Raw genomic sequence first — 14,229 nt, forward strand, 5'->3', positions numbered from 1 at the left:
TGATATAGTCCTTCTGCCGTCGAAACGAGCTTGTCGTAAGTGCTCGCGGGTTCTCTCTCTTTTTTTTGCATATTTTTGGGCAACTGCTCGCGTCGCGTCACTTTGCAAAACTGCTAACAAAGGGTGGGGCAGGTAGTGGATACTGGGTAGTAGGGGGGCAATGAAGAGAGGTTTCAGAAGCAAAGTGGCGTGTGTGGGCCACTTGACAGCCGTTTAAATGCATTAAAAAATTACCTACTCTAACATGAGCAATGGAAAAGAGGCAAAGGAAAAGCGAAGCAAAAAACCAGCGGCAAACATGTCAGCCGCCCAATTTCACATGTGACAGAAGGGCGGAAAGCGGGAAAAGCGTGAAGGCCTACGTGGTTGTCACGCTCAATGGAAAAGCGGGGGAAAAATCAAATCCACTGCAACTGGCGTTCAATCCAAAGAGGTCAAAAGCGAAGAAAGGATTTGTTAAGGGGAGCCATGAGCTTTTTTTAGTTACCTACTGAAGAGGTTTTAACTTTAAGGAAGACTTTTAATAGAAACTTCTAAGAAGAAACTTTCCTTAGATCTTCAGACTATGAGATATGGCTAAGCTTGAACTAATGAACTTATAACATCCACTATCATAATTACCTAGAACAACCCTTCCTCCATCTTTTTATATACTTTTTGATAGCGATGAAATTATGTTTAAAAAACTGCCTTAAAAATAGTAAAACTCAATATTTATTCATTAATTAATCTCGAATAATAATTTCTTACTATTTCTGTAGAACCGCAAACCCTTCTCCTGACAGCCTTTTGTTAGGATATTTCAAAGGAAAACCGCATAGAACATGGGAAACAACTCAACGGGACAGAAAATTACGAACCTGGGTGACTGACAGCGTCCAGTTTTTTTTTTTTTTTTTTTTTTGGTGGTCCTGTCCTGTTTTTGGGTGCAAAAACGCATTACGCATTCACTTTGCTCAACACTTGTGTGTTCATTTTATGCAGCAGCCTAGCCCCGTCCGCTCGTTTCGATCCCATTACCAATGCTCGCTTACCGCACTCGGGTCTGTGTACGTTTGTTCAAATATTCATTGCAAATTCCAATTAAATTTTCGCTTAAATTGGCAATACCAACAGCGAAATCTGTAGCTGATAGCAGCTCAAAAGTTTGTTTTCTTTAAAGCTCTTTTCAATTTTACCTGGCATACGCCGAGTATTTCGCTCGGCCAAATGAAAATATTTTCGTATTTTTAATACCGTTTGAGGGGTAGGAAATGAAAGCGGGAAAGGGGTTTTATAAAAAGGAAATGTTTTAGGTTTTTCAATTTTTATATATTTTATTTTATTAGCACTAATTATTGTTAAAATGTGAAGAACTGAAAACTCATTAAATTTCAGATTAAAAAAAGAGAAGAATTTGCAAGCTTAACAGCTTTTTTTTTATAAACTTAAAGCTGTAATTCTTAATTTAATTTATATTCTATCTTTATTTTTATTAAATAGATTGCCTAATACTTAAGTCAACCATCATTAACAATGCCAAGCCAGCTTTTTCCCTAAAACACATTACCCTCTGTTGGACTCCCCGAGGTTGGTATGCAAAATAAAGTGGTCCCATGCTGGGACTTTCTCCGCTTTATTGCTTTAAGATTTATGTCTCTGAATTGCATTCTACATTGGCCTGATTTGGGCCAACTTGGTATGAACTAACTTGGCATGAGTTCTACAGCCTCAATAAATGGGCTCACGCTGCGTATGAGCAATATTTCAATTAAGTTTTTTAAGGAAGCCTAAAAATTTAGGTTTTTCTTGTAATTTAAAGTTATTATATAAATAGATTATTAAATTACATACATTATCAACTCTCGTTTAAGCTTTAAACCCCCTACAAAAGGTCAAATGAGAGCAGAAGGTCAACGCCTGCTGCTTACACATAGAAATCGAACAGTCCTTAGAAAATGAAGACAAAAAGCCTGGGGAGTTTTTTAGTGGTCTATTGAGATGAATTTAAGTTGTGGCACTGACAAAAATAGCAAAAAGAAAAGCAAAAAAGACGCTCTGTGTGAAAAATATCGATAAGTTGGGCATATTGATAGTAAGTTTGACCTGGAAAATTGCAAACTTAAAACTTAAAGGAAAATGAATTTATGTTTAAAAAAAGATAATAAAAACAAACACTTAAAGCCAACATTAACATAGTACAAGCAATAATAAACTTATAAAAATAAACCAACAAAAAAAGAAATAAATTTCATATTCAACCTGGTTAGCTGGCCTGGCACTTTCCATTTCCAATTGCTATTGCAAATGAATGCAATTATACTCACTCGTCTGGTTACATACTACCAGGAAGAAAGCAGAAATTATGGGCTATATAAATCGTATTGATAAATCCCTGGCCAGCACGTAATATGGAAATTAAAAAACACAACCCAAACAAGGTACAGTCCAGAAATTGGTTAAAACCAACTCATCCACACTCTCACACCCATTTCTGCAGTGCAGTGTAAATGTTCAGTCACATGCACAAAGGACATGCAACATTGTTTTAATTTTTTGCCAAGTCTAGGCCTTCTCGTCTAACAAAACAAAACGAAAACGCGTTTGGTATGTCTGGGGCTCATGAATTTTCTAGAGCTTTGCTTTTATTTTTAGAAAACGAAAAAGTTGCAGAAGAACTTTGTTTGCGTTTCAGAAAATTGTATTTAACCAGGGATTTGATTATAAATTTCATTCATCATCTTCATAAACATTTCGAGACATGATTCAAGCCAGACAATCTTCTTTCCAATTTAAAATCTAACAAACCCAGACATTTGCGGTCAACCTGTTTAGTAAGGGTTTTTTTTTCACTAGAAAACCTGTTCTGCCAGGCAAGAGCCAAAGAGCATTTCTTGCAACCTTGTGGCAAATGGGGAATGGAAAATTGTTACTCGAAAAATCGCAGACTCTTCCAGACCCGAGCTTCCGTTTGCAAATGTTTCAAGTTTAAAATGAGCGTGTAATTAGAAATGTAAAGAGGGTAATGAGAAGGTCTGGGGAAAAACGGAAAGTGGAGTCGAGTCAGCTGCAGAGCAAAAGTCACTGCTGCTGCTGCTTCAGCTGCAACGTGTCCCGAGGAAATGTCCCCCCCCACGCAAAGGAAGAAAATGGCGAATAAAATTGAAATAAAGTGGTGGAAATGCAAAAACGTGCACTTAACCAGACATACACCTTAACCGCAAGAACTAACACCACATCTCACATCGCTTTTGCTTTGGGAAGTTTTTTTTTGGAATCTCCAACAATGAGTGCAAATGGTGGCAGCATAAAAAGTTATGTATAAAAATCTTTCGCTATTTTCTGCTTGCATTTCCGTTACAAGGCGAACAGAATTTGCATGTGACATTTGTGGTTGCGTTTTTGTTGATGGATGAGGGTAGACAGAGATATCTTTGCATCAGCAACGTCTGTTGATAAAGCAATAAACTCGGTTTTATATGCATGTTTTTGGCTAGAGATATGGTGATATGCTTTGTTATTTAAATTACAGGTTTTTCTAGGACTGTGGTGTTTGAGGATGGATGGATGATGGGTTGATCTGGTAGAAGGGAGTTAGTGCTAGTAATGGTTATTGACAAGGCATTCTTAGTAACATTTTGAGTAAGAACTTAAGTTTTAGGTCTCACAAGTGCACTTTGCTCACTTAACCTTGTTAGAAATATAATTTTATTATTAAAAATATCCCAAAAAATCAAGTTTACTTACCACTTTGTAACCCCCAATTAAGTTGTTAGCACTTTAATAGCCAAACATTCATAACACGACGACGGGTATTTGTTGTTTAATTTTTTGTGTATAATTCAATTTGTTTGTCACGGCTAGCATATGTGATATTTACTCTGCTTATTTATTCAATAATAAATATAAATTTATATTTCATATTTCTCCCTTTTGTAACTGGGCTTTGCGGGTATTTAATGATCTGCTGCACCGCCTGGTCTACTCGGTTTTATTACACATTGCATTAGGCACTACATTAATTCCTGATGTTTATGTTGTTGTTGTTGTTGTAATTTTGTTTGTTTGTTGGTTTTATTTTTTTTGTTTTTAATTCCGTTTATGCTGTTTGCTGAATTAATTTATAAAATATTTAAAGAACGACGCGCCGCAAGCTTTTATTTTTGGTTATTTCTGTTTGTGTTGTTTTTTTTTTTTCGCCATGAATTATTGATGGCGTTTGTTTTGTATTTTGTTATTCATTTATTACTTTTGATAATATTTTTTGCAGACGCTGTAAAACATAAATGCACATGTTTAAAGAGGGTTTGGCTAGAGGGGGTGGAGAGGGCGTGTTACGTATACGTAATGGCGAGGCGATAATAAACATGCACAAACACAATAAATTTCACATTATAAACACAACAGCAAGAAGAACAAAATGTACAATTAGCAACAGCGAAAGCATAAATTTCGGTTAAGAGTTTTAAACCAAAAACAAAATCTCGTATACGCCACGTTAACGCGTGATAATTATGGCCTTTGGGCACGCAGTGTAGGCCACACCAAAATATCTTGAAATTTTGTCCATTTTTTTTTTCCTTAACATTCCATCCTTTCTATGCTTCCCCTGGACTGGAGGGAATGAACGTTGAAAGCGAAATGTTTTTAGCAAGGACATGAACGCGAGGTGGCAAGGTCTGTCAATAGCCAAAGTTGGCTGACGAAGCCAAAAACAAAACACTCGGCTGCAAAGAAGCCAAGCGCAGCCAGCCTTTTGGCAGCTGTAAAAACATATATGTAGCTGCTAGGCTATGTAGTTACATACATACATACATATATGTCTATGTGGGAGCTGTCTGGGTTAGTAAAAGGCAAACGCGAAGTAAAAGGACTCTGGCTAAAGCGACAAAAAGGATATCAAGCCAAAAGCTGGAAAGAAAAGAAAGAAAAAAATAAGCGCAAGCAAAACAAAGTCGAGCGGATGATGAGACCTGACTGGCCCAGAAGAAAATGGAGAGAAAAGCCAGAGCCAAATGATACAAAAAAGGTTTTCCTTTTTTTTCTTTCTTCTCACCCATTAAAGGGGAAGTGTTCATTTTGGTTACCAAGTGTAAAGGTGGAAGCTATGATTTCTTGTCTTAATGGGGTAAAGGGAGAACGTAAACAATTATGGGTTAATTATTAGAATTATTTAGAGGTTTGAGTTATCTAGTTCTTAGTAATGTTTTAAGTTTAAGGAGTTTAGTTTGGGTACTAACAATATTCCTTTTAAAGTCGCTCATTTCTGTCTTTAAAAGAAAAGGAAACCCAGAAGAATTATTCCTCATTTTTCAATTAGCAAAGAAGTTCATTTTGACCACTTACTAACTATATTTCTTAGCCATAATTTGAAGGTGAAAAAATACACTCTTTTGTCTTAAGAAAACCAACCAGACAATGGACAATTATGGGTCATCTTTTGGTCATCTTTTGGTCATCTTTTGCCTTTGTCATTTTTCGGAAATCCCTTTTTAATGTGATTTATTGATTGCGGAGGTCAAACTTTATACGTCCCACTACTACCTTAGGGCATATATATATACGAGGTGTGTTCAAAAAGTAAGGTGACTCTTCAAATTTCGCGAATTTCAAATTTTTCGATTATCGATTTTTTTGTTTTGTTATATTGGTACACTCTTCCCTAACATCTGTACCAAGTTTCAATGGAACATCCTCTTTTGTTTGGTTGTGAGAGGCGTAAAGTTACAAGTTGTTTTGCGAGCTCGGCGATTTTTTGCTATCGAAAAATATGGATCAAAGGATTTGGATTTTTTGGCCAAAAACAACACCACAATAATGCCTCAGCCACCATATTCACCGGATTTGGCCCCATGTGACTTTTTCTTGTTCCCAAAACTGAAGATAATCGAAAAATTTGAAAAATTTGAAATTTGAAAAGTCACCTTACTTTTTGAACACACCTCGTATAACTTCTAAAAGGTTTCGATAATCGAAAAATTTGAAATTCGCGAAATTTGAAGAGTCACCTTACTTTTTGAACACACCTCGTATAATATATTTTTCTATATATAATATAAGAAAAACGTATTTGTCATGCCTTTCATTCTGTTATCTTTCTATCTTCGTTTTTTCCTTTGGTCTCCCTCTGTTTAGCCATATTCCACTTTATATAGATTCCATGATGACTTTGCTTGTGTACGCCCGACTTGGTTTTTGCTATTTACACACGCCTACATGGTTGGGTGGCTGAGGCGAAGAACCTCAACCTTCAGAGGCCATAATATCTTCTACCCGCCAGAATGGCTGCGTCGTCTGTTTTATAATTTCGCACAGACATCGCCAGAGCCAGAGTCCTCCCCTCCCACTCAAGTGCCCTGGGTTGACACTCGCACATTCAAACAACACTTCATAAAAAAGCCGCGCTTGTGCCCATTATTTATGTATATTTTCACCTACATTTATTTTATTTATGAAGAGCAAAACGAATGGAGACAGTAAAAACTAAAAGAGGGGAATCTTCTCAGTTAAGTTAGGGGGGCGGCCAAAAGCCTAGGGGAGAAAACATCAAAAAAAAAAACACAACAGATGAGAATAAAAGAGGATATCTTTAAGGCACAAAAATAAGCCTAAGCATTGTCTGTGGAAAAGAAAAGCTATTAATGTGAAGAACATTTTTATTGCAAGTTCAAAGGGCTTGGCATGGAAAATATAAAAATACAAATTAAATACGTTTTCCTCTTTATGCTTTTTTCTGCAAATAAATCATTTCAATTTTAATTATAATAAATCTGAAATCTGAAAACAAGCGTAAACAGAACGATAAACTAATTTAAAGTTTAAACCATTCAATAAACCGAAAGTTGTTATTTAAAAAATTGAATTTTTCAATTAAATATCTTTTTTATCTTCAACGCCAAGAACCCAATAAATATTAAGCACATACATATGTGTTATAATAAGCATATTTAATAGAAGCTGTGCCGGCTCCTCCTCTACTGTTGCTCAGTCATGATGCATTTGCATATGTGTCAGGGCATAAATATATAGAACGCAATTTATATATGCATCTAGTTAAAGTTTTTCCTCTTTTTGGTTATGGGTAGGAGGAGAGGGGTTTGACTTGACATGGCGGAGGAGGAGCTTGGGGTCAGAGGGCACGTTCGGATGAAGCCTGCACTTGTCACGCCTTGTCTTCTTCTCATTCAGCATGTCTATGTGTGTGTGTGTGTGTGCGATGCTATTTGCATGGGGGCGTACTATGTATGTGTGTGTGAGTGCGGTTTGGCCTCGTTGAAAATGCAAAACAAAAACACAAACAAACAAAAAAATGAGCAAGCGAGATAAATAAAAAGGACAACAGTGTGTGGGAAAAAAAAAGGACGAGTCTAAGAAGGCAATGCCCGTGGCTTTTTCAGTTTGCCCATAAGTGTCTGTGTGTTTGTGGATGTTTACTTCTGTGTATGGATTTGACGACTTTTGCCATATATTGTAAAGTCCAAAACAAGCTTAGATCGCACTACTATAGACCGTTTTATGCAGAAGAGAATCCTTTGGAAATCTCCTTGCAATTGAGGCACTAATATTTTTGAAACTAGACTTAAAGGCTGAAAAAGCATTCTTTAGATAGAAGTCTTAAGAACAAATATAAGTTTAATGATAACAATAGCTGAAATTTAAACCAAAATGTTAAAGGTAATAGTTGTGGTAGGACAAGTTCTGCTAAGGCCCACTGTACAACTTTTAGCAAGGTATATATAGGTATAGGTATAAGACCCACTGTAAGTTAAATTAAGAAACAACTGTAAATATTTTCCATATATACTGTTATCTCTTTCTATCATGTAAGTTTGCTTCAAGAGATCGTTTTGTATATACATCCATTTCGCTCACGGACAAGCGAGCAGAGGGAGGAACAAGAACTGAAAAGACTCTTGGTTTTTGACTTTCGAGAATAGCGGTTGTGAGGATGAAAGACATAAAAGAAGAAAGTTAACCCTTAGTGAGTTTTATACTATTACAAAAGTTTATTTTATTTCATAGGTAAGCAACGAAGTGCTTTTGTACTACAAATTAAGGGATTAAATAATTTTCATTCACAATTCTTAATAATATTCAAAAAACATATACATTTCCTTTTAAAAATCATAATTTTGTGCGATTTTCTTTAACCCGCCTACTTTATTAAACCCACCAAAGAGAGAAATATAATTTTAATTAATCGTCACTACACTTTTTCATCTGCCGGCTTCCGCCAACAAAGTTAGCAAAAAGTCAGCGCAACTTGAGGAGTTTTTAAAGCACTCATAAAAACAGAGTTCAGAGCAAGGGGCCTTGAGCTGCGTATTGTATCAAAAATGAAGCGTAGAATATAAAGGTTGAAAATAATCAATAATAAAATGAAGGAGTTTGCCGAAACTTTGGCAATAAGTGGTTTCAGGCTTGGTTTCCCTCGGGCAGACAGACTCCTTTAGGTTTGTGTTAATGTTGATCTTTTACTTAAATACCAGGCTATATACTAGTATAGCAACAGATGCAGCTAGCGATTAAAACAAAGTTTTTTGTGAATATTTCTGTCGCTTAAATATTTTATTATCCCCTGCCTAAGCCTAGAACTCCTTCTTAACCGCAACGGGGTAATGAACTCAATCTTCGCGGGAGTCAGCTGGAGGCTGGAATGCCCAAGCTAAAGGGGTAGACTAAAATATGTTAAGGAAATATGATCAACCCTCGCCGAATTTTCAATGCACTTTCTTGTGAACTAAATACAGAGGTTTTATCACATCCTCCTAAGCCACACCTTCACTTAATGGTAAATATATTTCATTCTAGGCTTCATCCTCAACAATTTGTGATGCCAGCTGGTCCGGAATAATCCATATTCCATCAGGTTGGGTTAGGGTATAAATAACAGGCCGCCGCCTGTAGCGATTGGCTGCACAAATGGAGCGTTTCAAGCCGGCAGCTGCAGCTGTATCGAAAAACAAGCGCCTTTGCACGTGTACGTGGCTATGTGTTCTGTGGGTGTCAACAATTGCACAGCTGGGCACACACACACACAGTATATACACACACTCAGACACACATATACACTCTTAAACATATACCCACACAAACTAAGATGCTGGCCAAGGAAGCTGCGGAAGTGGAAGAAATAATGGCTGTAGCGGCTGGGAGAATCAGCAGTTGCCACACTCACACATACATAAAACTTATAGTAAATCCATGGGTGGACAACTTTAAAAGGTTCTGTGCGGACAGGAGCGAAGGACCATAGGTCAGTGTTGAAAATGTAATCAACATTTTTATGGGGGAGCTCAACACTGAACTTTAAATCAAGCACACTGTGCGTATGAGTAATGTCTGTTTAACAGGTGGAAATTCGATTGAAAGAGTAATAGTTCGAGGAGATTGCTTCACTGAGACTTATTTTAACATTTTGTTTCAGTTTAAATTGTCTATTTTTATAGAAGTCCATTGTAGTAGCCATAAAAAACAACCCAAATTGTTAAGTTATCTGAAGAAAAACCAAAATAAAAATCTCTTAAAGTTGGCAGTATAAAACTTATTGCCTTTGGCTGTTTGTTATATTTGACAAGCATAGCCGCAAATACTAAAAATCACATAAAGCCTTAATTTAATTTGAATATTCAAGCAAAACCATCTAAGGAGTGACAAACACACAGCAAGCCAAATAAGAATGCAAAACGTAAAATAACTTTAATATTAAATTAATGACGAAAGGAAAGACGGGCAATCAAAGCAAGAATGCTTTCAGTTTTTGAAAATGTTGTAAAAAGCTTTGCCAAATCAGCATTATTAAAATGAGTTGGTAATTAATTGCATTTTCCGAAATACTTTTGCTTTCCATCAGCAAGATGTTGTCGAATTTTTCAAGCACAACTTTCACTGGAATCACAAAACACTGTGGGTAAACGGGGCGTTGGGTTCGCGGGTAGGAGCTGGGCTTTAATTCTCTTTGACGCTCGTCAAAGTTACGGGCCAAAAATGTATCAACACCCGACTCGTCGGTATGGAATGGCCAAAACAAGTGGATGCAGGATCTGGACCGAGAGGAAAACGATGACGCCGATGACGAAAACTCGTAGCACAAACACGGAGGAGGCGACAACAAGGACGACGCGGTGGGTGAACGACGATAAATGTTTACAAAGCGGCTACTGCCACGCAACTGAAGCGACAGGATGCAATAGCTGGCAATGCCAGGCGGCTGCGGAACGAATGGCAATGGAGCAGTCAAAACACGACTTCGGCTTTTCCGAAGCTGCCTTTTTAGGAATGGGTGGGTTGGGTGTTTGGTTGTGGCAGTGGAAATGGGATGGATGGTGGTGGAGTGTGTGTGTGTCTTTTTTTTGGGTTTGAGAAAGTGAATTCGCCGGCTAAGAAGGTTTGGGTTGGCCATTTTTTTTTTGTTTTTGTTTTTGTTGGGGTTGGTTGTGGGGAATTCGCTTTAACGGGCTAACTAACCTACCGCAAAAACTGACTCTAGAACTTGTAAACATAAAGATAAGAAAATAGCCAAATGAATTATTCAAACTTGCACGAATATAGTTAGGACTGAACTGGTCGTGCTGCTGGCGCCTGCGCCAGGACCTCACACACATGTATGGTGAGTCGGTACTAGGACAAAAAGGCCTAGACTAGAAAATAGGCCTAAGCGAATCAACATTAAGCAGAAGTGCAGCCCACACACGGCGTTAGAGTCGATGCCAAAAAGACGAAGAAGTGGCCGAGAGAGTGGGTGATGATGGGTGGTTTGGGCGTCTTTTTAGTGGGTGGTTCGAACTAGACAGAAACGCTGATGCAGCGGAGGCAGAAGTTTAGAGCACTGTGCGGAATATGCAAAACCAAAACAAAGGCAAATTAAAGGCAAACGCAAAATCAAAAGCAAAAGCACACTCTTTTGTAATTGCCTGGCCAAACTCTCTCTCTTACTCTTTACAAATTTCTCTGCAAGACTCTCTTTGGGTGACATTCTAGGCACGTGTGTGTGTGGGTGAGTGTTGGCAGTTCATAGTTATTAGCAAAAGCAAAATACTTGGAAACGGAAGGACTTACTAATTAATACATGGCCAAACCAAAGAAAATGTTGACTTCTAATTGAATTATTAAGCTGCGGGCTGAGTCACATTTTGATTAATGGCCTTACCATCTACAGAATGCCAACTGGAAACAAGAATTACACGATCTTTAAGTTGGTAATGAAATTAAAATACCTTAAGCTGCACGGAAGCCAAATAGAATTGCATGAAAGGTGATAATTACCAGTGAAATTTCACGGTTTCCAATCCCGTGACGAAACATTGAAGAAGCTCTATATTTACCGAAAAAAACTGCTCCATTTTCTCCACAAAAACTAACATGCAATCTATAATATAAGTGCAAGGAAAGAAGTGAAAGTAATTTTCACGTTTTCTAACCTGACCAGAAAAACGTGAACATCTCAAGGCTAGGTTTTCGTGTGACATTTTTATAAATTACACAGTTTGAGTGCCCTTCAACGATTTCTGAAAATAAACCTGTTATCCAAAGAAATAAGCACAGAAACATTGGTATGACATTGAAAACCTATATTTAAGGTGATTTATGGCACGAACATTAGCTAAAGTTAGGAATAAAAAAGGTTATTTAAAAATATATTTCAGTTCAATAATATATTCAAGTTCTTCCTAAAAAGGTAAATAAATTTACTCGAATTTCTCGCCATATTTCCTATGTCCTTAACAATTGAGTGAAAAGTCCCAGACGCGTTGAGTTAGCTTAGACATTTTGTAAGAGCAGGCGACAGGTGAGAATCGTGACTTGAATGTGAAACAAAAACAAACTCACACAAACATAAATACAAACATCACCAACGACAAGAAAACTGTGTGGAAAATGTACCTCTCTATTGAACAAAAAAAAAAGGAAAAACCAGAAATAAACAAAGAGTCATCTCCAAGAAAGTCGCTAATAACGATTTTTCAATAAACGCGAGTCGCTCCAAAAAGCGAGACGACCTTCCCCACTTTTTCCCTTTCTGTTTTTTATCCCAACTTGAGTATTTTCCTTTCTTCGCTTTTAGCCTTCTTAAATATAGTTATTATGTTGGTTTCTGTATTGTGTTCCACTTCAGTTTCACTTTCCATTTTTACGGCTTTATTTTCGCTTTTGCCTTCCACTTTCCTAGACACATTAAGAGATAAAGTGTTGGGAAAGCGAAAATACTCAAAGTTAGTAATGTTAGGAAAAGTTACTAAGCAAATGAGATTAAAAATTATGGCAATTCATAAACATAGTTTTAGTTTAAACTATCTCTTATATTAAAAACAAAAGTCTTTAAAGATTTCCTTGAAATCACTTTTGGGAAAAGTTACAGCCACCACTCTCCACTCTTAAGCTTTCAGCTCGTCTTTTACTTAACCTTTAAGCTTTCCTCAGGATGCACATTGCATTAAAAAAGTTAAAGCCAAAAATAGGTTACATGGTCTTTCAAGCCACGAAACAGGAAAAGAGTTAATCTGCGCTGAGCAAGCAAAATAATTTCCGATTTTTGCAAAAAAAAAAAGGAAAAAAAAGGAAAATGCAGACGAAAAGGCAGACTAATTAACGCAGTAAGACATGAGGAATGCTTTGCGTTTCCTTGCTCAGGAAATAATCAAAAATGCCTAATGCTGCCAACTAATGGCACAGAATGGTTGAATACATAAAATTGGCTAACGCCGTGCTGCCTTCTAGACCATATATTTTAGCTAATCCCTGAGATATGCAGCCAAAAGCTCTTGAAAAGTGTAGAGTACTTTTTAGAGCTCTTAGACTTTTCGCAGCTTACATCTGCTGTGGATGGTTTCCGCTTAATTATCCCGTCGTCGCTTCAAAACCAATTACCACTCCTCACTCCCTTACTCACCCTTACTCTGGCTGTTACTTATTTAAGATCCTGGGCCTTCTTTTCGTGGCTGTCTCATAGTTGATCGTTTTGGGCCTATTAGCCTTAATGGGACTATCATGCCTGACTACCAAAACTTTAGCATATATACACATTTTTTTGGAGCGCGAGTGGCAGACATTTTTTTTTTTTTGATGTCCGACTAGCGCTGACCTTTGGTCTTGCAATTTTTTGCACGTCTTTGCAGTTTTCAATTATTTATGGCTTGTGGACGCCTTTGCATTAAAATTGCCCAAGCAGGCTTAACCAAGTCCATGACCACGTCCAGGCTAAAAACGGTACTAGCGACCAAATTGCCGTACAGAAATATTACCACCATTGCATATGACTCACTCTACCATGTGCCATTGGCCCCGTGCTTTTGGCCCAGTCTGCAGTTCAGTTCGTTCATGTAACCTGCAAAAATTGCTTTATTCCATGGTGAGAAAAAATTTAGGAATTGCCTTTGGGGGGGGACGGGGGTTGGGATTTAAGAGAACCACATAAAAGGTCTTTTTGCTTTCGAAATGACTAAATTAGCATGTAAATGTTTTCCAGCTTAAGTTAATTTTATTATGAATTTCATGTTTGCCAGGCACGTCATTGAAAATGCCTCTAAATTATGGAAATTCAAAGCTAAATTGGATTACAAAACTGTGTTGAAAGACTGCAGCAAAGTTGACCCTAAAAGTTAAATTTATTTTGCAAATGAGTTTATAATAGAAACTTTAAACTATGTTATTGAATATTTCTTCGAGTTTGTATAGCAAATTTTAGAATTAGAAACTGTAAAATCTTTAACTTAATGAATCATTAAAGTTAACTTAAAATCTTCTTTCACGTTGAACTGATAATATCCACGTGTTGGCAGGAAGTATCCGAGTTGGTTGCCCACAAAAAGCCATGAAATAAATTATTTCAAGATTCAATTATTGCTAATAGCATAGCCCAAATGGAAATCAATTCAATTCACTTGACAGGCAGACACAGCAGCACTCAGGGAGGACCACAGCGGATAGGAATAAGTTCAAGCCTCGTCGCCTTCTCTCAGGACATACATATACTATATACCCATATGCTGGGACTGCCATGAACGTATATATAAATCGCATGTGTGACGATTTAAGCTAATGCATAATTGATTGTAAGGTATCGACAAGACGACATCCATTCGCACATGACTATGTGGTCTAAGGGCAAAGCAGATTTGCTGTTTTATTTGCTTAATTTTTGGAAAGCGTAACTTTAATGTGGGTTATTGACCTTCTTCTGGTGTTTAATAAAATATATAAAAATTCAGGTTTTTTATACTAAGAACTCAAAAAGAACTACTTAAGTTGGGA

General features: G+C 37.1%; 2 protein-coding genes across 2 annotated transcripts in view; both read right to left on the bottom strand.

The window, feature by feature from the left end:
* Positions 1–5,566, bottom strand: part of LOC108104007 — a 23,184-nt gene extending 17,618 nt beyond the window's left edge. The window contains exon 1 of the mRNA XM_017209828.2: positions 3,727–5,566. The gene's annotated coding sequence lies outside the window, so the exon portion shown is untranslated. The remainder of the gene's footprint in view (positions 1–3,726) is intronic.
* On the bottom strand, positions 4,203–13,298 carry LOC108104004. The gene is made up of 3 exons (XM_017209797.2): positions 13,246–13,298; positions 9,817–10,247; positions 4,203–4,252 (listed from the first exon to the last, which is right to left on the bottom strand). The coding sequence occupies exons 1-3, from the start codon at positions 13,296–13,298 to the stop codon at positions 4,218–4,220; spliced, it is 519 nt and encodes a 172-aa protein (XP_017065286.2). The 3' UTR covers positions 4,203–4,217.
* Positions 13,299–14,229: the final 931 nt, after the last annotated feature.

This window comes from Drosophila eugracilis, unplaced genomic scaffold (assembly GCF_018153835.1).
Source record: "Drosophila eugracilis isolate 14026-0451.02 unplaced genomic scaffold, ASM1815383v1 contig_2154, whole genome shotgun sequence".
NCBI classification, from domain to species: Eukaryota; Metazoa; Arthropoda; class Insecta; order Diptera; family Drosophilidae; genus Drosophila; species Drosophila eugracilis.